Source organism: Podarcis pityusensis, assembly GCF_964106645.2.
Source record: "Podarcis pityusensis genome assembly, chromosome: 12".
Lineage (NCBI taxonomy): Eukaryota > Metazoa > Chordata > Lepidosauria > Squamata > Lacertidae > Podarcis > Podarcis pityusensis.
Window position 1 is genome coordinate 388996 of NC_138037.1, and position 21169 is coordinate 410164.

At 53.2% G+C, this 21169-nt stretch overlaps 1 protein-coding gene across 3 annotated transcripts in view; it reads right to left on the bottom strand.

Annotated features, from left to right (window-relative positions):
- NOS3 (nitric oxide synthase 3) overlaps positions 1 to 20684 on the bottom strand; it is a 36802-nt gene extending 16118 nt beyond the window's left edge. The window contains exons 1-14 of one of the 3 annotated variants that reach the window (XM_080975398.1): positions 20464 to 20684; positions 19597 to 19799; positions 17566 to 17680; positions 16236 to 16381; positions 11789 to 11951; positions 11384 to 11475; positions 11087 to 11228; positions 7914 to 8053; positions 7517 to 7691; positions 5299 to 5400; positions 4335 to 4529; positions 3176 to 3249; positions 2118 to 2262; positions 1207 to 1311 (exon numbers count right to left, since the gene is read on the bottom strand). In XM_080975398.1, the coding sequence (XP_080831524.1) occupies positions 1207 to 1311; positions 2118 to 2262; positions 3176 to 3249; positions 4335 to 4529; positions 5299 to 5400; positions 7517 to 7691; positions 7914 to 8053; positions 11087 to 11228; positions 11384 to 11475; positions 11789 to 11951; positions 16236 to 16381; positions 17566 to 17680; positions 19597 to 19799; positions 20464 to 20541 (1875 nt within the window). In that variant the 5' untranslated portion in view covers positions 20542 to 20684. Of the gene's footprint in view, positions 1 to 1206; positions 1312 to 2117; positions 2263 to 3175; positions 3250 to 4334; positions 4530 to 5298; positions 5401 to 7516; positions 7692 to 7913; positions 8054 to 11086; positions 11229 to 11383; positions 11476 to 11788; positions 11952 to 16235; positions 16382 to 17565; positions 17681 to 19596; positions 19800 to 20261; positions 20292 to 20463 lie in introns of those variants that run through there. The other 2 variants (XM_080975399.1, XM_080975400.1) reach the window with 2 other exon arrangements.
- Between the last annotated feature and the right edge of the window lie 485 nt (positions 20685 to 21169).

Consider the following 21169-nt stretch of genomic DNA (forward strand, 5'->3'; position numbering starts at 1 on the left):
TCTCAAGGCGGTTCAGAAGAGGGGCCAGGGCTCAATTCTGCTCAGATAGGGGAGGTGCAACAGTGGTGAAAAGGAGAACAGTTGAGCAGATGTTCAGAAGTACAATAATTGTGCACAAATTCCAGTCTCTGCTCATGAGAGAGACAATCTGAGAAGGACCAGCTCATCTATTATTATCGTTGTTGTTGTTCTTGCTACTACTACTACTACATTTGTATAGCTCCCACCATAAATGACCACAAACTATGTAGTAAAAACAACCACAAACCCAATTCCCCCCTCCCACAACCCACTGAAAAGGGCGTCCATCAGCCCCAGGCCTGAAGTGGACCATGAGGGCACCATTTCCACTGCCTTTTCAAAACCTCACGGGGGGGGGGGGGGTTTCAGCAGAGGCTGAGTGCCCATCGATCAGGGATTTTTCAAGCTCTGCTTCCTGCATCACAGCGCGTTGGACTAGAGGACCTTTGGGGATCCCGGCCAACTCTATGATTCTAAATGGAGATTTTTATCTCAGCCTGTATGTTCTGCATTTGAAATTGCTTTTGTATACATGCCTTTAATGTCAAATCACTTCAGGGGGAGCAGACCAGACCTAAGTCAGCCCAGCACTGAGTGGGACCCCAATTTTTGGGAGGCCACCACCCATCCCTAGAGTTGGAAGGGACCCTGAAGGTCATCCAGTCCAACCCCCTGCAATGCAGGAGTCTTTTGCCTCAATGGGGGACTCAAACGCGTGACCCTGAGATGAAGAGTCTGCTGCTCTACAGATGGAGCTATCCCAGGTCCTCAGCTCATCCCCAGTGCGCCCCCCCCCGCCCTACAAAAAAGACTTAAATCAGAGCAGCGGTTTGCAGAACAGCATGATAAAATTCAGAAGAGGCACAATTAATTGCACATCTATTCAAAATCCAATTAAAACCACTTAGTTTTATTTATTCAACAGAACAAAGGCATTTTATCCGGAGACACCAGCTTTTCAAAGTCTGATGATCGTTTACACTCCCAGCGCCCCCCCCAATGCAGGAATTGCAGTGAGAGAATCCCTGATAGGTGACAGCCCAACCCACCACCCAACGGATCTGATTTGGGTTCCAGTACATGCCAAGGGTGCCAGGTGGAGGGAGGCTGCCCCCCCCGGGCAGAGCTTTGGACTCTCAGCCCCACTTGGGAGTCTCGGGGAAAAGGGGGAGAAGCCAGCGTCACCTCGCCATTCTCGGGGGGGTCTCCGTTGCCAAAGGTGCTGGTCACCACCAGGACGAGGGTCTCGTGCTCCAGGGAAACGACGTCGTATTCGTCCATGCAGACCACCTGCCGGGAAGCGCCAGGGGGGTCAGGAGGGTGAGGGGGCCCCTCAAATGCTTCCACCCTCTGTTGCCCCCCAAGGGGCAGCTTGTGAGCTCGCTGGAGACCTGGAGCCAGGAGGGCTCTGCTCTGCCTGCTGCATCTGGAGACAGCGATGCGCCAAGCATCAACTGCTGGGAACAGGGCTGGATTGGGGCGGGGGGCTCCTGCACACACGGTGCAAAATAATAATAAGTAATAATGTTAAGTCGTATTCCTGGGCTTGATCCTGCTTTGGGTTTCACTTTGGGGGCCCTGTGAGAACAGGATGCTGCACCAGGTGGGGACCCTTTGGCCGGGCTCTTCTCTTCTTATGGACCCTCCGGGGTGAAACCTCCAGCGCCAGAGGCAGTCTATCTTGATTCCTAGGTTCTCGGGGTATTTGGTCACTGTGAGACCAGGAGGCTGGACCAGGGGGGCCACTGCCTGATCCAGCAAGACGCTTCTTACGTTCTTAAGGTTGACCTTGGCCCCCACCCACCCAAAGTGAATTATTGCCTTCAATGGAAGTGCTTTTTTGCAATATGTGTCTCTTGGAGACAAATTATATCTAATTTCTTTTTTGCTATTACACACTCCAGTTCCACCATGAGCCTTGCCAATCACGGGGCAAGAAACACGCCACTGCTGGCACACTTCGCCTGGGGAACTCCTTGCCACCTGGGGGGGGAGTGTCGCCTCGCTTCATGTGCTCTGTGGGCATCATGAGGCAAAGGAGCAGTGAGCACCCACCCCAGCTGCTGACCCCCCCCCCCGCCATGCGCTGGGCCCACCTGGGGGGCAAAGGAGCCCTTGAAGAGCTGCTTCAGCTTCAGGGCGTAGGCCTGCGACTTCCCCGTCTCAGAGGCGTACAGGATCGTGGCCTTGACCCGCTTGGCCATCACGTGGCCCATCAACTTGGCTGAGATCTTGACCGCTCTGCAGGAGGGGGGGGAGAGAGCAGGACAGGAGGACTCAGCCCAGCCCACTTTCCCCAGGCAGGACGGCGTGCGGAAGGAAGGGGGCAACTTCCCCAAGGCCAACTCTGCCCAGGCCTGGACAGGCTGCTGGGGATGCAGAGCCAAGCAGAACAGCACGATTGATTGATTGATTGATTGATTGACTGACTGATTGATTGATTGATTGGATTATTCTATTAAGTTTGTGTCCCACGCTTCATCCCCAGATCTCAGGGAGTTCACAGTATAAAAAAACAGACTGCCTACTGTGACTGCCTGCAGAGGCTCTCCAGGATTTGAGCAGGGGAGCCTTTCCCAGTGACCTGGAGATGCCAGCAGGGCTCAAACCTGGGAGCTTCTGCATGCCAAGCAGATGTCCTGCCCCCTAAGCCACAGCCCTCAATGGCTCATCGCCCTCCTGGCTTGTACTTATTTGCACTATTCGTCTGAGGGCCCAGTCGCAAAAGCTCCCTGTGCTGCTGCTGAGAGGTATCTTGCCCCTGAACATGTCCCAAGGCATCTGGGCCAGGGATGGCCTCTTCCGGAGCCATGCTGCTCTCTGCACATGCTCTGGACATTCAAAGCATCCAGGAAGATTTCTGAGGAGGTGCTAGAAGCAAGTTCCTGCCCCTGTTTCTTCAGAGGAGGGCTTGGAATTGTGTGCCCCCCCAAGCTGCTGCCCACCCCCACCCTAGTCCTGCCTCAGAGCTCTCAAGAAACAGTGCTTCCCACATTGCAGGGGGTTGGGCTAGATGACCCTTGGGGCTCCCTTGCCACTCTACAATTCTTATTCCTTGGCACGGCTGAGAGCCCTTTGTGCTGATGGAATGACCCACTCCCTGCACTCCCCCCCTCCAAGATGCGACCCACTTCCTCCCCCCGCAAGGACCTACTTGGCAATCTCCTTGAAGGTCTTCTTTCGGGTGACAGTGGTGCCTTTGGGGATGTAGGTTTTCCAGGGGTCGCTCTGTGGGAACAGCATGGGAATGAGGAAGCAGGACGGGGGACGGGGGTCACAAGCCTTGAAACGCCTCCCCCCACCCCAGAAAAAAAGGTTATTTCGCAAAGCAGCTCTCAGGAGTCCATTGTAACACTGCAGCTAGCAGCGCCCCCAGTGGCAGCCAAGCAAACTGCAGGGTGACAACAGCCTTGCATTCTTTGTATATATAATGCCTTCCTAACCGTACAGTATGCTCGCAACTTACGCAGGTTCTGTTCTGGGGATTGTGTCTAAAGCCAAAATTGCATTTGGTGAAAACACATTGGGTGCAACGGCAGGCAGAATTGCCAAAGTATTTTTTCCTGGATGCCTGGACCCCGTTTTGTTTTATTTTGCCACGTGCATAAAGTTGAATGTGAACAAGTAAAATGTGCATGAGTTGTGGGCTTAGCGCATCTATATCTATTTGTGTGTCTGTTCAGAAAACCCACAATAACCTTCCGTTTAAGTTGCAAAGGGATGCACTTTGCTGAACTCAAATGTGGGGAAGGAAGGATATATCTAATAAATATATCCTCTCCTAGCATCTATTGTGATTTTTTTTCTTGATTTTATAGGATTTGGCATTCCTTTTAGGGCATATAAAGGCAACCTCGTCGCCAGCCTGGTGAATCTGGAACTCGACTCGATATTTGGATCACGCTGACATCCTTTACTTGGACCTTGCTATTCTCCTTTATCATTTTGTTTTCCATCTTTCAATTTCTAACTGTTGTTATAAATATTCTCTCTATTTTACAAAAAAACTAAAATGAAATGCTAAAGAACTTTATGCAAAAATGTATATATTGCAAAACAGATGGTTCAGTTAGACATTAATGGTTACCAACAACAGATCTCCCCCCTAAAAAGGGCAAGGATCCTGGTTAAATGGGGGGGGGGAGATGTGAGCTGGCATTTCTGTGCCCATGACATCATGGAGATGCCTGTAGGAGGTGCTCCTGGGCACAAACACCTCCTCTCTGCACCCCTTTGCCACGCAGAGGGCAGGCAGCACCTCCCCACTGGGCAGCCTCTTCTGGAGCCCCTTGGGGGGTGAGGGGGGGTCTCACCTGGTACCGGAAGAGAGGAGAGAGCTGGTAGTTGACCAGCTCTTGGTGGAAGACGGGGGAGAGGCTGCCGGAGATGGGGGGCACCAGCCAGACCCAGTCGGAGGGGCAGCCCCCGCGCAGGCGCTGCTCGTTCTCCAGGTGCTTCATGAAGGAGTCGGCGATGGCGTGGTGGTCCACGATGGTCACCTTGGCCAGCTGCAGGAAGAGGCAAGGTCAGGGCAAGGCGGGGAAGCCCTACCCCAGCCCCCTGTCACCCAGAAGCCTTACGAGAAAGGGTCCCGGGTCCAGTCCCTGGTGGGGGCAGCACCAGCATCTCCTGGTAGGGCTGCGGGGGGCTTGCGATTCCTGCATTGCAGGGGTTGGACTAGATGGCCCTTGGGGGTCCCCTTCCAACTCTCCCATTCTGCACCCCCACTGCCTGGCGCCCTGGAGGGAAGAGTAGCTGAAGGCGGCTTCCTTCCTCCGTGTTTCTCCACCTCCTGGCTGTGGGGACCTGGGGACCCACCACAGGGGGGAGCTCAATCCACGCTAGTTCAAGAGGCAGCCGCCACTCTCAGAAAGGTCTGCCCTCCCCCTCCAAAAAGGCCCAAAGCCCAGAGAATCCTGCGTCTCTGGAGGGAATCCTCTAAGGGGGCAGCGTTTGGGATATTTTTGTATAGAGAAGGGAGAAATAGGCGACAAAGTAGATGCTTGTAAAAGGATGCCTGTCATGAAAAAAGTGGAGAGAGGAAAGGTTTTCTCCCCCGGCACCAGAACTTGGGGGATCCCGTGAAGCTGATCACAGAATCATAAAATCACAGAATTTATAGAGCTGCAAGAGACCCCAAGAGTCATCTAGTCTTATGCTCTTACTCAGGAAAGGGGGCTGGCGGGGGGGTGAATTCCCAGCAAGCTCTCTTCCTCCTCTTCCTCCCCCCCTCCCCACCTGTGCCTCACTCCCTTGTCTCCCCATCCAATCCATCACCTGGAAACTGTGCAAAATGGCCACATTCATCTCCACGGCCGCCTTGTCCTTCCAGAGGGAGGAGGTCGTCTGGGTGTCCAGCCCCATCTGCTCAGCCACCTCCTGCAAAGACACATTTCGGTTGGGGGGGGGCAGGACCTTTACGCCGCCTGCGTGGAAGACGCACCATCCAATCTCACAAGGCACATTCTTCCTAGTTAGCAGCTGAAAGGGTTAAGACCATAGAGCTGAATTGCTGATAGGCTGGCTCAGACCATAGAAACGTAATTGGTAGAGAAGGCTCTGTGTGATGTCACTTCCCCTCCTCTCCTGGGAGGGAAGAAGTAGTTCCTCTTCTACCCGCTTTCTTTTTGCTGCAAAGTCAAGTATTCTACCTGCATTACTTTTTGCTGCTGTTGCCGCACAAATGCTGGATTAAACTATATGTTTTAAACTTATTTCTCAGTCTGTAGCCTGTTTCTTTGATAAACAGGAAAACTAAAGGGGGAGATCAGCCTAAGGCTTATTTCCTGTGCTTAAGATGGGATTTACACTCTGCTGAGAGGCCTTTCTCTCGTGGGAGAGTCTCCAAAAGCTCTGTATTTGCAGCCACCTTGTCTCCTTGTCTCAACCCACACCTGCGGGACTCCAGAGGGATAAAATACAGTCAGCATATTCCCTCACCTGCCTAATAAGACCTACCAGCCTGCTCCAATACCAGGGGCTGCTGGCAATGGGGGCCCTGCCCTGCCCTCCAGTCGGAGACAGCAATGCTTCTGGAACTGCAGGGGAGGAGAATTGGGCTCGGATCCGGCCTGCGCGTTTCCCGCTGAGGCATCAGATTGGCTACTTGCTGCACCAGATGAGCCATCGGCCTGCTCCAGTCAGGTCTCTTGCTATGAGTGAAACCTCCAGCACCAGGGGCAGTCTATCTAGATTCCTAGGGACACAGGTGGCACTGTGGGTTAAACCACAGAGCCTAGGACTCACCAATCAGAAGGTCAGCGGTTCGAATCCCCACAACGGGGTGAGCTCCTGTTGCTCGGTCCCTGCTCCTGCCAACCTAGCAGTTCAAAAGCACGTCAAAGTGCAAGTATCTACTCCGGCAGGAAGGTAAACGGCGTTTCCGTGCGCTGCTCTGGTTCGCCAGAAGCGGCTTAGTCATGCTGGCCACATGACCAGGAAGATGTACGCCGGCTCCCTCGGCCAATAAAGCGAGATGAGCGCCGCAACCCCAGAGTCAGTCACAACTGGACCTAATGGTCAGGGGTCCCTTTACCTTTTTATCTAGATTCCTAGGTTCCTATGGGTATTTGGCCCCTGTGAGAACAGCATGCTGGGCCAGATGTACGGTGTTAAAGGAAAATATTATGAAAATGATGTATAGATGGTACTTAACTCCTGTAAAATTAGCAAAGATTTATCACAATAGTGATAATTTAGGTTGGAAATGTAAAGAAAAAGAAGGTACCTTTTATCATATGTGGTGGACATGCCCCAAGGTGAAAGACTTCTGGGAGAAGATTTATAATGAATTGGAAAAAAATGTTGAAATATACATTTATTAAGAATCCATAGGCCTTTCTTGTTGGAATAATAGGTTTGGAATTGCCCAAGAAAGACATTAGATTGTTTTTGTATGCCACAGCTGGTGCTAGGATTTTGTTAGCCAAAAATTGGAAAGCACAAGAAGTGCCAACAGTGGAGAATGATGAAGATGATGGACTTTTGGGAGCTGGCCGACGTGACCGGAAGAGTCCGTGACCAGAAGGAGGAGGAGTACCAGGAGGAATGGATGAAATTCAAAGACTATTTAGCTAAATATGTTAAGATAACTTAAATAGAAATACTTGCAAATACCAGATTGGCTTAGGATTTAAATATGTGATTTTATAGAATAATACGTTTAAAGTTAATATGGTAAGAAAGAAAGATGTTAATTGACTAAGTAAATTTTATGAGAAATTAGTTTTGGAAAACTGTTACACTGATATACCGGTACATTGAAACTCAGCCAAGGGGACTCGAGGAAGTCACCTAACAATGTTGATAATAGTGGAATAATTATAGTTAGGATTTATGTTTGTTTATAAATTTGAAAATCAATAAAAAAAATTGGGGGGGGGGACAGATGGGCCAGTTGACTCTTCTTCTGTTCTGTATCAGTCATGGCTGGGGGAGCAGAGGGGAGGAAGGGGGCCAGGGCGGGGGGGGGGGCCTTCCCCCAGACGACCCCTACCTGCAGGAGGTTGTAGCGCTGGGAGTCACAGAAGTTCCTCATGCCGATCTCACAGCCGACATACCAGCCGCTGAAGGGGGCCGCCGGGAACTCCAGGCCCCCGATCTCCAGGAGCATGTTCGCCACCGCAGGGAGGGCGTACCAGCGGAGGCCCAGATCCTTGAACCACTTGAGCCTGGAAGAGGAAGGCAGGTGTCAGAAGGGGGAGCTGCGATTCCTGCCTTGCCGGGGTTGGACTAGATGACCCCTGGGGTTTTTTCCCAACTCTACATGATTCCATGAAAGTCCTTGGCAGCCTTTGGGGACGACCGTTGCAATCGGCAAGAGCGCTGCCATCACTCCCCCCCCACGTCCCCCCCTCCCCACACCCAGTGCCACCCCCTTTCCTGGCACTCACGTGGGGTGGCAGATGGGGACCTCCAGGACCAGCTCCCCTGGCAGGGGAAAGATTTCGGGGTCCTCATCAGGCGCCTGAAGCAGCAGGGGGAGGATGTCAAAGCGCCCCCCGGGGGGCCGCCAGCCATACTGAACACAGACCTGGGGGGGGGGGGAGAGAGACTGGTAGGCAAGAGACCCCCTGAGCCCACCTGGAAACCGACAGAGAGACGGAAATCCCAGGGGAGAGGGGCAGCCTTCGGCCACTGCTGCAGCAAAGCCAAGCAAGGGTTTTGTGTGGCCGGGTCCTCAATGGGCCGCGGCAAACACAGGGCAGCTGGAGAAGCAGGAGGGGGAGGCTGTGGGAAACCTCAGAGGCACCTCCAGGACCCCCTTTTGCTTTTCCTGAAGGTTGGGGGTCACAGAGCCTCCTTGGGGGGCTGCTCCCCATATCCAGCATCCACTCAGAGTCAGAGGGAAGGGCAGGTTGGCTTTTGGAGGGGTGCAGAAAGAACCCAGACGGGCGGTTGGGCAACATACTTTAATAATTCTGTTGCTTTATTGCATAAAATTTATGCACTGCTTGATTGTAAAGATTGTAAAGAGAAAACCTCAAAGCGATTTGCAAAAAAGATAAAACATTAAAATTGTCACTAAGAAAAATCAGCAATGATCATTTAAGGCAATCAAAAAGTTAAAAGAAAACGCACAAGGCAGATTAAAATTCACATCAATTTTCTAAATGACATAATCATAAAGCTGGAAGGGACCCTGAGGGTCATCTAGCTCCACCCCCTGCAAGGCAGGAATCTCAGCATGTGGTCCCCCATGCAAGTTGAAACCAGACCGGACCCAGATTAGCTTTGCAGATGTGCTAGCGATTTTATTGCTGCACCATTACACAGACTTGTCAAAACAAAAATGTTTTTGGCAGGTGCAAAAAGCGTACTGGGAAGGCGTCTGCTTGGTATCAAGAGGCAGGGAGTTCCAAAGTGCAGCTGCTGCCACAATAAAATACTGAGTTCTTACAACTGCGGAACAGGTAACAGTGGCAGTTTTGCCAGTCAAGTGGCACATACAGGCTCAGGCATCTCACAGGTAAACTGGTTCCAAGTTGTTACAGGCTCTAGATCAGAGCTTTCCAAACTTTTCATGTTGGTGACGCACTTTTGAGACATGCATCATTTCGCGACAGTAATTCAGTTTTACTAGCAAACCTGAGCAAATGATTCAGCAAAGGAAACACAGCCCAGAATAACTAAGGAGATAGTACAAGAATACTTGGCTAGTTTAGATGTATTCAAGTCTCCAGGGCCAGATGAACTGCATCCAAGAGTATTAAAAGAACTGGCAGATGTGATCTCAGAACCACTGGCAGTCATCTTTGAGAATTCCTGGAGAACAGGCGAAGTCCCGGCAGACTGGAGGAGGGCAAATGTTGTCCCTATTTTCAAAAAGGGGAAAAGAGAGGACCCAAATAATTACCGCCCAGTCAGTCTGACATCAATACCAGGGAAGATTCTGGAGCAGATCATTAAGCAAACAGTCTGTGAGCACCTAGAAAGGAATGCTGTGATCACCAATAGTCAGCATGGATTTCTGAAAAATAAGTCATGTCAGACTAACCTGATCTCATTTTTTGACAGAATTACAAGCCTGGTAGATGAAGGGAATGCAGTGGATGTAGCCTACCTTGATTTCAGCAAGGCATTTGACAAGGTGCCCCATGATATTCTTGTAAAGAAGCTGGTAAAATGCGGTCTTGACTATGCTACCACTCAGTGGATTTGTAACTGGCTGACTGACCGAACCCAAAGGGTGCTCATCAATGGTTCCTCTTCATCCTGGAGAAGAGTGACTAGTGGGGTGCCACAGGGTTCTGTCTTGGGCCCGGTCTTATTCAACATCTTTATCAACAACTTGGATGATGGACTCAAGGGCATCCTGATCAAATTTGCAGATGACACCAAACTGGGAGGGGTGGCTAACACCCCAGAGGACAGGATCACACTTCAAAACGACCTTGACAGATTAGAGAACTGGGCCAAAACAAACAAGATGAATTTTAACAGGGAGAAATGTAAAGTATTGCACTTGGGCAAAAAAAATGAGAGGCACAAATACAAGATGGGGGACACCTGGCTTGAGAGCAGTACATGTGAAAAGGATCTAGGAGTCTTGGTTGACCACAAACTTGACATGAGCCAACAGGGTGACGCGGCAGCTAAAAAAGCCAATGCAATTCTGGGCTGCATCAATAGGAGTATAGCATCTAGATCAAGGGAAGTAATAGTGCCACTGTATTCTGCTCTGGTCAGACCTCACCTGGAGTACTGTGTCCAGTTCTGGGCACCACAGTTCAAGAAGGACACTGACAAACTGGAACGTGTCCAGAGGAGGGCAACCAAAATGGTCAAAGGCCTGGAAACGATGCCTTATGAGGAACGGCTAAGGGAGCTGGGCATGTTTAGCCTGGAGAAGAGGAGGTTAAGGGGTGATATGATAGCCATGTTCAAATATAGAAAAGGATGTCACATAGAGGAGGGAGAAAGGTTGTTTTCTGCTGCTCCAGAGAAGTGGACACGGAGCAATGGATCCAAACTACAAGAAAGAAGATTCCACCTAAACATTAGGAAGAACTTCCTGACAGTAAGAGCTGTTCGACAGTGGAATTTGCTGCCAAGGGGTGTGGTGGAGTCTCCTTCTTTGGAGGTCTTTAAGCAGAGGCTTGACAACCATATGTCAGGAGTGCTCTGATGGTGTTTCCTGCTTGGCAGGGGGTTGGACTCGATGGCCCTTGTGGTCTCTTCCAACTCTATGATTCTATGATTCTATGATTCTAACCCCTATAAGAGGACACATATTGCGCAGCACAGGTACACACTGCAGCCAACGCACAAATGTGTCACGACAGAGTTTGGAAAGCTCTGCTTTAGATAGACGCTTAGCAATGCCTTGGGCTCAGCCTGCAAAGGGGCAACTGGCACAGATCTCTGAGCGGCAAAGGGGCGATGTGGCACCGAGGCCTCGCTCCCGTCAGCAATCGCGCTGCAGCATCCTGCACTGACTGCAGCCTCTGGATCAGGCAATATATATTATTACAAAACAAACAGATGACTATTGTGAATGGAGGCTCAAATGGTAGGAGCCATGAATGGTCCTGGTTGGGGGTGAAAGAGGAGAGCCACTTCTCACCTCCGTGAAATCCACGTTGGCCGGGTCTCCCAGGATGGTGCCGTCCGGCTGTGCGTAGCCTGCATAGCGGATCAGCTGCTGGTTCCAGACGCGGAAGTCGCCCCGGCCGGCTATCCGGTTTGGGAAGATGGTGATGGCTGAGCTGTGGGAGAAAAGCAGAGCTCTCAGCTCAAACTGGCAGCATCAGCCGTGCCACCACCACCTGCCAGGGAGGGGAAATGGCAGCAGCCCCTCCCAGCAAAGGCTGAGTCGCCTGGGCACCGGGCAGCGTGGAGGGAAGCAAAAGGGGTCCCTCACCGGAGGTTTCCGCGGTTGGTGGCATAGTTGATGTGGGTGCAGAGGGAGGTGAACATCTCCTGGGCGCTGGCACAATCTCGGGCATCAAACACCTGGAGGGGAAGAGAACAAGGAAGGTCAAAGGGTCAGGTGCCAGGATGGGCAGCAAAGGGTCACAATCTTGCCTCCTCCTGCCAAGATACCAAAGGCCCAAACATCTGCATGGGGCCGAGAGAGCAGCACATCTGGATCCCGGAAAGGAGCACAGAAGATGCTGATGGGACCTGACTCCCCAAGCACCCAAAATGACCAGGGCTGGGGGGCAGAAGGGTGAAGGCTATGCAAGAGAAGCCCCCCCCCCCCGGGGAAGGGCCAGCCTAGCTCAGGGCTCCCTGCTGCTTCCGCTGCCCCCCCCCCCAGACGCACCTGCAGCTTGTTCCACTGGATCCGGCCCAGGCAGCGGGAGGCGTTGCGCCAGGCGTGCTTGGCCCCAAAGATCAGCTCTGCCTGCAGCAGCTGGTAGGTCCCTGTCTCCGCAATCTGCTGCTCCACCTCCTGGAGGCGCTGCAGGTGGGCCTGGGACTCGGAGCTGCGGAGAAATGGAGTGGGGGAGGGGCTCAGGTGGGGCAGCAGGCAGGGCAGCTCCAGGGACTCCTTCTGCCTCCCCACCTGCCCCACAGCCTGCTCTTCCCACGGCCCCCCAACTCAGGCGAGAACCGAAATCATCCTGCCCCACATGCACCCCCCCCACCACTTCGAGGGGCAGAACTGGCACCACTACCAGCAGCTTGTGATGCCCATTCCACATCTGTAAGAACACAATCATTCATCATTTTTTATTTGTGTGCCACCTTTCCACAGGTAAAAACAATGCTCAAGGAGGCTTACAACATGACAAGATTTACATAATTACAAAAGTCATAAACAATAAATAAACCACATCAAAAAAATACACAACCAAATGGAAAACAATTTCCACATAAATCACAGCATTAATATCACAGTTTAAAATGACATAGGTAAAAAATAGCAGCCCTTTAAACAACAAAACAAAAACAAAACAAAACGGAGCCCTCTCTGCCCAGCACCAGCCCTTTATAGAGCCCCCCAGGCCCCGCCCCAGGCCAGGGGATGAGTGGCAGGACGGGGGACCATCTTCTCGTGGAGCGTCACCCATACCCTTTGGAACTCCCTGCATCAGGCCAATGCCACCAATGCACACATAAATAAATAAATAAATAATAAAATCTATGGTGCCACCGCACCTGGAGCACTGGGTCTGGTTCTGGTCACCTCATCTCAAAAAGGTTATTGGAGAGTTCAGAAAAGGGCCGCCCAAATGATGGAGGGGGGGGGCAGAATGGCTCTCTCCAGGGTTTCAAGCAAGGAGTCTCCCTCAGCCCTGCCTGGAGACTCTGCCAGCAGGAGTTGAACCCGGGTCCTTCTGCATGCAGGGCAGGGGCTCTGCCATGGTGCTAGAGCCTGAAAACATCCAGAGAACACCCTGGATCAGGCCAAAGGGGGCCTCTTACGGGCACAGGGGGTGTCCCCAACCAGCACATCAGAAGCATTACAGAGACTTGAAACAAAGTGTGGGTGTGACACACACACACACACACACACACACACACACACTCCACCCATTCAACCCCCCAGGAACTAATGCCTACAGCCATCTTACCAGAATAAGGCAAGTAAACCCCATTACCTGAAAAACAGAAATTCACCAAAATAGCCAAACAAATGGCTTTCTTTGGTTCCAAAGGCGATTAAGAGATTGCACAGGGAAGAAGACCTGGGGAAGAAGAGCCCGTCCTCAGGACCCCCCTCCTGACTAGCAGACTGGGCAATATCCCCCTCACACTACATGCAGGGACCTCCATCCCAGGCGGTGGTTCACCAGGTGCAGCAGGAATAGAGGGGGCAACTGAATCCAGAGAGCAAAGGGAACGGAAACACTTTCTCTGGAAGGTGAGAGACGGCGTTATAATCGCTGCCTTGAGGGACAGGGGACACGGCTGGGACACAGATTTCTGCCTGTCCCCAAACCTCCTCCTCTGACATTTCTACGATGCTTCGTGACATGTATGATGGGAAACTCTGGAAACTTTTGAAAGTGGGTGTAAGCTTTTGTTTTGGGCTCTTCTTCTTTGCCTGCTTGGGAGTTGGAACCTTGTTGCAACCATCAGGCTAAATTGCTGCTGTTTGGCTTTGCTAACTTGGCGGGCGTCTCTTGCTTGAACCGGACCGATTTGAACCCGCAGGACCAGGTCCTGGCAAAGTTGGGAAACCCTTGGGGAACCCTGAGTTCTATTTCCCCTTAACAGAGCCCACCTAGTCCAGCATCCTCCTTGCACAGAGGCCACCCAGGAAGCTCGCAGCCAGGATTCTTCCCCTCCTGCACTTTCCAGCAGCTGGTGCCCAGAAGCATCCCTGTCTCTGAGCATCACGGCCCCTCCCCGTGGGGGCTATTTATGGCCTCCAGGATCAGCCCCACCTGGAGAGGCAAATTGCTGGGGGACCCAAAGGGGGATATGGCGCTCTTGACCTCGGGGGGGGGGGGCATCTGGCTAGGAACCAGTTGAAGCACAATCTGGGCTGGCCCCCCCATTAGGCACCAGGCTCTCCTGACGCTCATTTTCTTCCATCCTCCAAAAGCTGGATTTTTTTTTGAGGGTGGAAATTCCCAAGCAGCCGAACCAGGCGGACAAGGTCGAAGCGGGGTGGGGGTGGGACAGATTCTGCTGCCAGACAAGTGGGAACAGGGTTTGCTCTGCTGCAAAAGACAAGCGCACAGCTTTCCATTCTGCAGGCAAGATAAAGGTTTTAGGAGTCATCTGAATGTTTTTGCAAGGGGGGGGCAGCAGGCTAGAGAAAAGTCTGCTCCTGACATCAGAGGCTTCTGGGGGGGACAGGAAGAAACAGCTCAGAGAGGAAAAGCCCTCAGATAACATCCACCCAAGTCAGGAGTCCTGCAGAGAACAAAGGAGTGAAGGCAAAGAGCAGCTCCCTGGGGCCCAGAAGGGGTGCCCCCGCCCCCTCCCAGGCTTGTCTCCCTGCGTCACAAAGGGGGCTACTCAGGAGTAAGGGGAGGAAAGCTGCTGGGGGGAGGAAGCCTTCTTAGGAGATGGCAAGAGAGCCCTGCCTTCTGCCCATTCCAACTGGTGAGCAAGGAGCTGCAGGGATCCCCCCCCCCCGTAAGAAATCCAAGGGGTGCCAACCTTGGGACACAGCACTTCGTCCAGGCTCAGGGACTATTGACTCACACCTCTTTTGCCATAGATAAGCCATCATGCACAGTTGTTATCTTAGGACGGGTGGAAATCTCTGACTAGACTGTGGCATTTAGAAGCAGGTGGGAGGGGAAGAGTGTGGGGCTCAGGCATTGGGGAACTCCATGTTCCCACAGATCAGCCTTTGTGAGAGCTGGGGGGGGGGGGTTGAACCACCTGGGGGAAGCCATGGCAGAGGAGGCTTATGGCTGGGGGTGCATCAACAGGAGTGGACTCTGCAAGGGAATCTGGGCTGCTCCCACATCACGTCCCTTAGATTGCTTCTGTGATAGGAATTTTGAGCTCTTAGATATATGTTAAATGTTCTTAAGTGTACCAGCCAAACGTGTACATAGATCAGCACAAGAAGACTGACCTGGAACCATTTTGATTCCCAAACTGTCCCAAACTGAGCAAATGTTTTCTCTGCAAGGTCAAAGGAAAATGGAAAAGCCTCCCCATTGTCTTTTCCTTCACAAATCCTGTCTTAAGGGTATGTCTGTGTTTGAATAGGGTGAGCCTGTGACCTGGCTCAAGAAATAAGTATTTATCATTACTAAGTATTTATCATTACAAGAGACTGGCCAGGCTCCCCAGGGTATCCAATCAAGTGACCATTAAACAGGTAACCTGTCAGACGATATAAACAAGTCACTCAGATTTCTGTTGTAGACCACCTTTTCTGTGATGTAGGTATGATGCTTGTGAGGGGTGGTGTTGAGCTCCAGGGCAGGGGATTTAAAATGTCTATATAAGGGCAGGCACACCTTGGTTCGGGGTTCCTCCTCCTTTCTTGCGAGTGAGGGGAGCACCCTGTTGCAACAGATCAATAAAGATCAGGCTTACTAGCTGCTTTGCTTCTCAATATTCTCTGGTTGGCCTCTGTTATTCTCTCCTACCAATAGGGAACCTATGTAAGGCCTCTATATGGGCTCTTGGATACCCCATAAGGGAAAAAGGGCAGATTTTGTTTACGACTCTTCCCCACAATTGGCTGTAAGTGGAATCAGAACCATGAGGCCATATTGCACTTGATATAATCCAGCGGCACCCTGCCGACGGCCAAGACCCTCCTACATGCAGAACTAAGTCCTGTTCAGCAAAAATCTCCGGCAATGTTCGTTAAAAGCTTCCACCTTGCAACTTCTGCCCCTTTTACCATGCTAAACGGGAAGCAATGAAAGCTGCAAACAGGAATCTACTAACTAAAAAAACAAATCTCCTTTGTGGCTGAAAAAACAGGAAGCTGCTAACTAATGGGGCACAAGTCCTGAAAAGCCTTAACCGCACCCTGCAAGCTCCAAATCAGGCAATGCTGCAATTGTATTTCACAGGAACGTACAAAACTCACCCCAAGTCAGGTCCGAAGTAGGAAAAGGGATAACAGAACACAGAAATGCCAGGCTTGGAGAAGAATGTCTGGATTCTGTAAGTGGCCAGCAGATTGCCATTCCAGGCAAGGTGGCTTGGGGGAGGCAGGAGCCCCCCAGGAGGAGGCTAGGATGTGGGCCAGGCCCCACATTGACTGAAGGGAGACTCAAGAGCAGCTTCGCCATGGCACCCACCAGAGATGGGGCTGAGCAAGGCTCCCAGAGACTCACCGTTTCATGGAGTGGTAGTAGAGGTTAATGAAGTCCCGCGCCAGGGGCAGGAGCTCTTCTGTGGGGCGGGGGCCCTCCAAAGCAGCACACATCTGCTTGGGGAACATGACGGAGCCCAGGCAGCGCCTCTCATTGCACGGCACATTCTGCAGAGAAAGAGGGGAAGGGGCTGCAGCGGCGAAGGCTCTTCACTCCCCAGCCCCATCAGGAGGCTCCCCTCCCAGCCGCAACAGCCATCTCCTGGCCAGCTTCTCCCCTCCCCGCTGACACAGGACTGGTTGGCCCCTGAAGCCAGGCAGGGGAACCCCTGGAGCCCCAAATGTGGGGGGGGGGGCTTTCATCAGCCCAGTTGGTCTGGGATTATATGGGGCCTGGGAGCTCCAGAACATCTGGTCACCTTCTGTGCCAAAAGGACACGGAAGAGTTGGAAACAATGTGGGGAAAAAGCAGTCCAGATGGTCAGGGTTAGGGTTAGGGATGGAGTGATTCCCCTAGGAAGAAGTTTGTAAAATTATGCCTGGCATAGAGAAAGTGGGATGAAAAGAGCTTTCCTCCTCTCTCAAAAGACTGGAACCTGTGGACATGCAAGGAAGCCCAAGGCTGGAAGGTTCAGGACAGACCCAAGAAAGTCCTTCTTTAGGCAGCGCCAAGTTAAACTATGGAACTCACTGCCCCAGGAGGCAGGATGGCCGCCAACTTTAAAAGAGGATCAGAGAAATGCATGGAGGGGGGGCTACCAATGGCAAGGAGCCCCCAGGGGTGGGCTCTGCCGGAGGCGGCCATGATTCTGCATCCCTGGTGCTGGAAACCCCAGAGGGGAGAGAGAGGCTCTGGGGCTGGGATCCCGCATGGGGGCATCTGGTTCACCTGTGTGAAGGGGAAGCTGGGCTAGAGGGGCTCCCTTGGGCCTGATCCGGCAGGCTCTCCTTCTGCTCTTAGGCAGGGCTGGCCCATCCACAAGGCAAGGTGAAGGGGCAGGATCCTGGGGGGCAGCTGATCCGGCCTGGACAGACTGCATCACCCACTGTGGCTGAGGAGGCCTGATCGGTTTCCTCCTTCTCTCTCTCTCTCTCTCTCTCTCTCTCTCTCTCTCCCCCCCCCCCCCCCGCTGATGTCTTGGGCCAGCCCTGTTCTTACGTATATTTGGAAGAGGGTGGAGAACACACAGAAGGTGACAACGTGCTGACTCACTTCCTCGGGATTCTGGCTGGGGGGTGGGATTTGCCCCAGGGGCAGAGAGGTGAGCAGCATCAGCTGCCCAAGCAGCCTTCTGGCTGGCTGACTGAGATACCCAAGGGAGGGGAGCCCCCCCCCACCTCAGAGGCCTCACCTGCAAGGTCTGGGCATTGAGAGTGTCATACAGGATGGAGCCCGTCTGCCAGTTCTTCAGCCGGGTGTACTTGGGGGGTTCGGCGGGGCGCTCAGCTGGGTGGACAACTGGGCAGCTGGAACCAGAGAATCACAGAACTGAAGAGCTGGGAGGGATCCCCAGGGGTCATCTAGCCCAACCCCCTGCAAGGAGGGAACCCCAACTAAAGCATTCCAGGCAGGTCAACCTCAAAAGCAGGGGAAGACATGACCCCCCCCTGCCAATCTGCAAGCCAACCCTGAGATGATGCCCCCAAACCCAGGTCCCCAGAAAAAAGGGAGAGTCAGGGAGGGACCCCAATGCTGGGACAGGGGAAGGCAAGGCAGTCCGATCTGGGGGTGGGGAGAATGGTTGACTTGGGGGCCCAGAGCAATGGCAGGGAAAGGAGGGGGGGGATCACAAAGGACACCTAGGCCAGGCCCCCTCCAGAGGAAAACCTTGTGCCCCCCAGAGCAGCTCAGCGCCTGCCATGCAGAAAACAGGACGGGGGCTCTGGGCCTGTCGCTTGGCCCAACCGATTCCCACAAGGCCGGGGTGAGGATTGGATGGGACAAGTCCTCCCTGGAAGAGCAGATCCAAAGGGAGGCCCAAAGAGAAGGCCAGAGTGCTTAAAAAAAGGGGGATCCGGGACCAGGGGAAGGTTTTAAGCAGAGGTTGAGGGGGGCACCTACCAGGGACGCCCCAGCTGCAATTTTGGCATTGCAGGAGGGGCAGACTGGATGACCCTTGGGGTCCCTCCCAACACTACTGGTCTCAGAGTTGAACAAGTGATGAAGCCAAGCTGCAGAGGGCCAGGAGGCAACCCTGGGGACCCCTGGCATGGAAGGAAAGCCCACCCAGGGAGTCCTTCCGATGCCAGCAGAGGAACTGAGGACACCTCCTCTTCCTCCAAGGGATCCCATCTGGCTTGACCCCAGCAAAGTCCATAGAATTGTGGAATTGTGTGTTTGGAAGGGGACCCAGCCCCCTGCAATGCAGGATTCCCAGCGAAAGAATCCCAAGCCGATCGATGGCCAGCCAACCTCTCTTTAAAAGCCTCCAGTGAAGAAGAGCCAACCATCATTCAAGGGAGTCCATGCCACTGTCAGACAACCCAAACCCTCAGAAAACCCTTCTTAATTGTCCGGCAACACCAACGTTGACTCAGAATTTCCTTCCTTGCTGCTTCAATCCATCCGTTCGGCTCCTCTCTTCTGGAGCAGGAGAAAGAAAGCTTGCTGCATCTTCTGCATGAGAGCCCTTCACATATCTGAAGACCGAGAGGAGATACGAGAGCCGTCTTCAAATATCTCAAGGGCCTTGACATGGAAGAGGGAGCAAGCTTGCTCTTCTGGAGAGAAGGACCCAAACCCTTGGCTCCAAGTCACAAGCAAAGAGATTCCGACTCAACATCAGGAAGAGCATTCTGACAGTAAGAAGGTGGTGGGGCTTTTAAGCAGAGGTTCATAGAATCAGAGAAGGGACCCCAGGGGTCATCCAGTCCAACCCCCTGCAATGCAGGAATCTCAGCTCAAGCATCCCTGGCGGATGGCCAGCCAAGCTCTGCTTAAAAACCTCCCAGGAAGGAGAGGCCACCACCTTCGGAGGGAGTCTGTTCCGCTGTCAAACAGCTCTGGATATTGATGGCTTTGGCTGAGATTCCTGCATCTCAGGGGGTTGGATGAGATGACTCTCAGGGTCCCTTCCAACTCAGCCACCTGATGATCCTATGATTCTAGGTCATCCCTCAATCTTTTCTTCTGCCGGCTAAACAAACCCAACTCCCACAACCGTTCCTTGCAAGGCTTGGTCTCCAGATATTTAAACACAGCTCTGAAATCACCCACCCACCTTCTCCTGTCCAGGCTGGACGTCCCCAACTTCCTCAACCCCCAACAGTCCTTCTGGACTCCCTGCAGGTCATCTCCTCTCCCACCCGCAAACGTGGCTCCCAAAGTCTCTCCCCCCCCCCCAGCCCTCTGGGCTCTCGGCTGAGGCCCCTTCTGCTATCACCTGCACTTCTTGGTGGGGACGCTTTCTTCCGCGATGGACGCCCGGTGCCTGGAGCAGAGGTCAAGACTCCAGAAGTGGGTCTGGGAGGGGGAAAGGGCCCCCGGCAAGTTCCCCATGGCACTGCGGACCAGGTCCTGGCAGAGAGTGGCTCTCTCTGGAGCAATGTGTCGCTGGTGCCAGGAACTCCCTTTTCTTCCTGCCTGCTGAGAAAGGGAACAGTGGGGGGGGGGGGATTATGGCCTCGCCTTCCCCATCCGCCCAGACGGATGAAGCCGGGACAAGGGGGGGGGGGCTTGGGGTGTTGGCTGTGGGGCCGAGCTCCCTCCAAAAGTGGGGAGAGAATGACACACATTTAGCACCCCCGCTCCCCAAATAGCCAGGATGCCAAGCTGCGAGGCCAGTTGGAGGGAGAGAGAAGAAAACAGGTGGCAGACTGGGGGACGGGAGCGGAGGGGGTCTCACCCTCTCAGCCCCCCACCCCAAACTGGAGCTCAGAATGGCCACCTGTCAGGGATTCTGGAGGTGCAATTTTTGGTAAAAATGCAGATGAAGACGGGAGGTCAAAGGCCTCCTCTGGATTTCACCCCCAAACGTGACTGCTTTGTGGTAGGGCTGCCCTGAAGAGGGGCTACGGGGTTGGGCTAGATGACCTCTGGGTTACCTACAACTCTCTGATCCGAACACAACTCCCAGGGCCGTTCAGGAATAAAGGCAGGTTGTGACCTGCAAAGGGAACCCCTGGGCCCTGAAGAGGGCCCCTGCCTTTCGTTTCCCGATGGGAAATCTGAGTCCCACCCTGGCATGCCTCCTCCTGAAGCCCAGAGAAGCATCCAGGGGGCGCCAGGCAGCCTCTGTCCATGCCCTGACCTTGCCCAGGGGAGGCCTCTGGACCTCAACAAGGAGGAACCGTAGGATGGTCGGGTTGGAAGGGACCCCAAGGGCCATCCAGTCCAGCCCCTGCAAGTCCTGGGCCTCACTCCTCTTCCATCCAGGGCAGCCTCACCACCATCTATTTCCTCTGCATTTTTACTGAAAAGGTTCAGCGAGAGGGAATCTTGAATGATCAAGATGAAGATTGTGGTGATGCAAGGGCTGGGAGGGCACATCCTGCAGCCGGGTGCCTCTGAGTCAGCCCCCAATTCCTGGACCAGCACCTCTGAGAAGGGAGGGGGCTTCCAGGAAGAGAGCCGTCCCTGCTTCCTGCAGGAGGGAGTTCCGCAGTTCCAACTATGGGCTTTTGTCTGTCCTGAGTCACCTGACCTTCAGCTTCATGGCAAGTTCACAAGCTCTGCCATCAGGAGACGGGGAGAAAAACTTCTCCTTGCCCACTTTCTCTGTGCCAGGCATGATTATTTGCCCATCCTTCATGTCCCCCTGGACAACTTGCTTCATTTTCTCCAGCTGCGATCCCTGCATTGCAGGGGTTGGGCCAGATGACCGCTTGGTTCCTTCCAGCTCCACTGTTCTCGGATCCAAAAAAGCCCAAGGGAGAGATGATGTTTGCCTCAAGCAACCATCAGAGCTCGGGGCCAGAGCGTGGGGCTTGCAGGATACTGGGGGGGGGGGGCGTGTC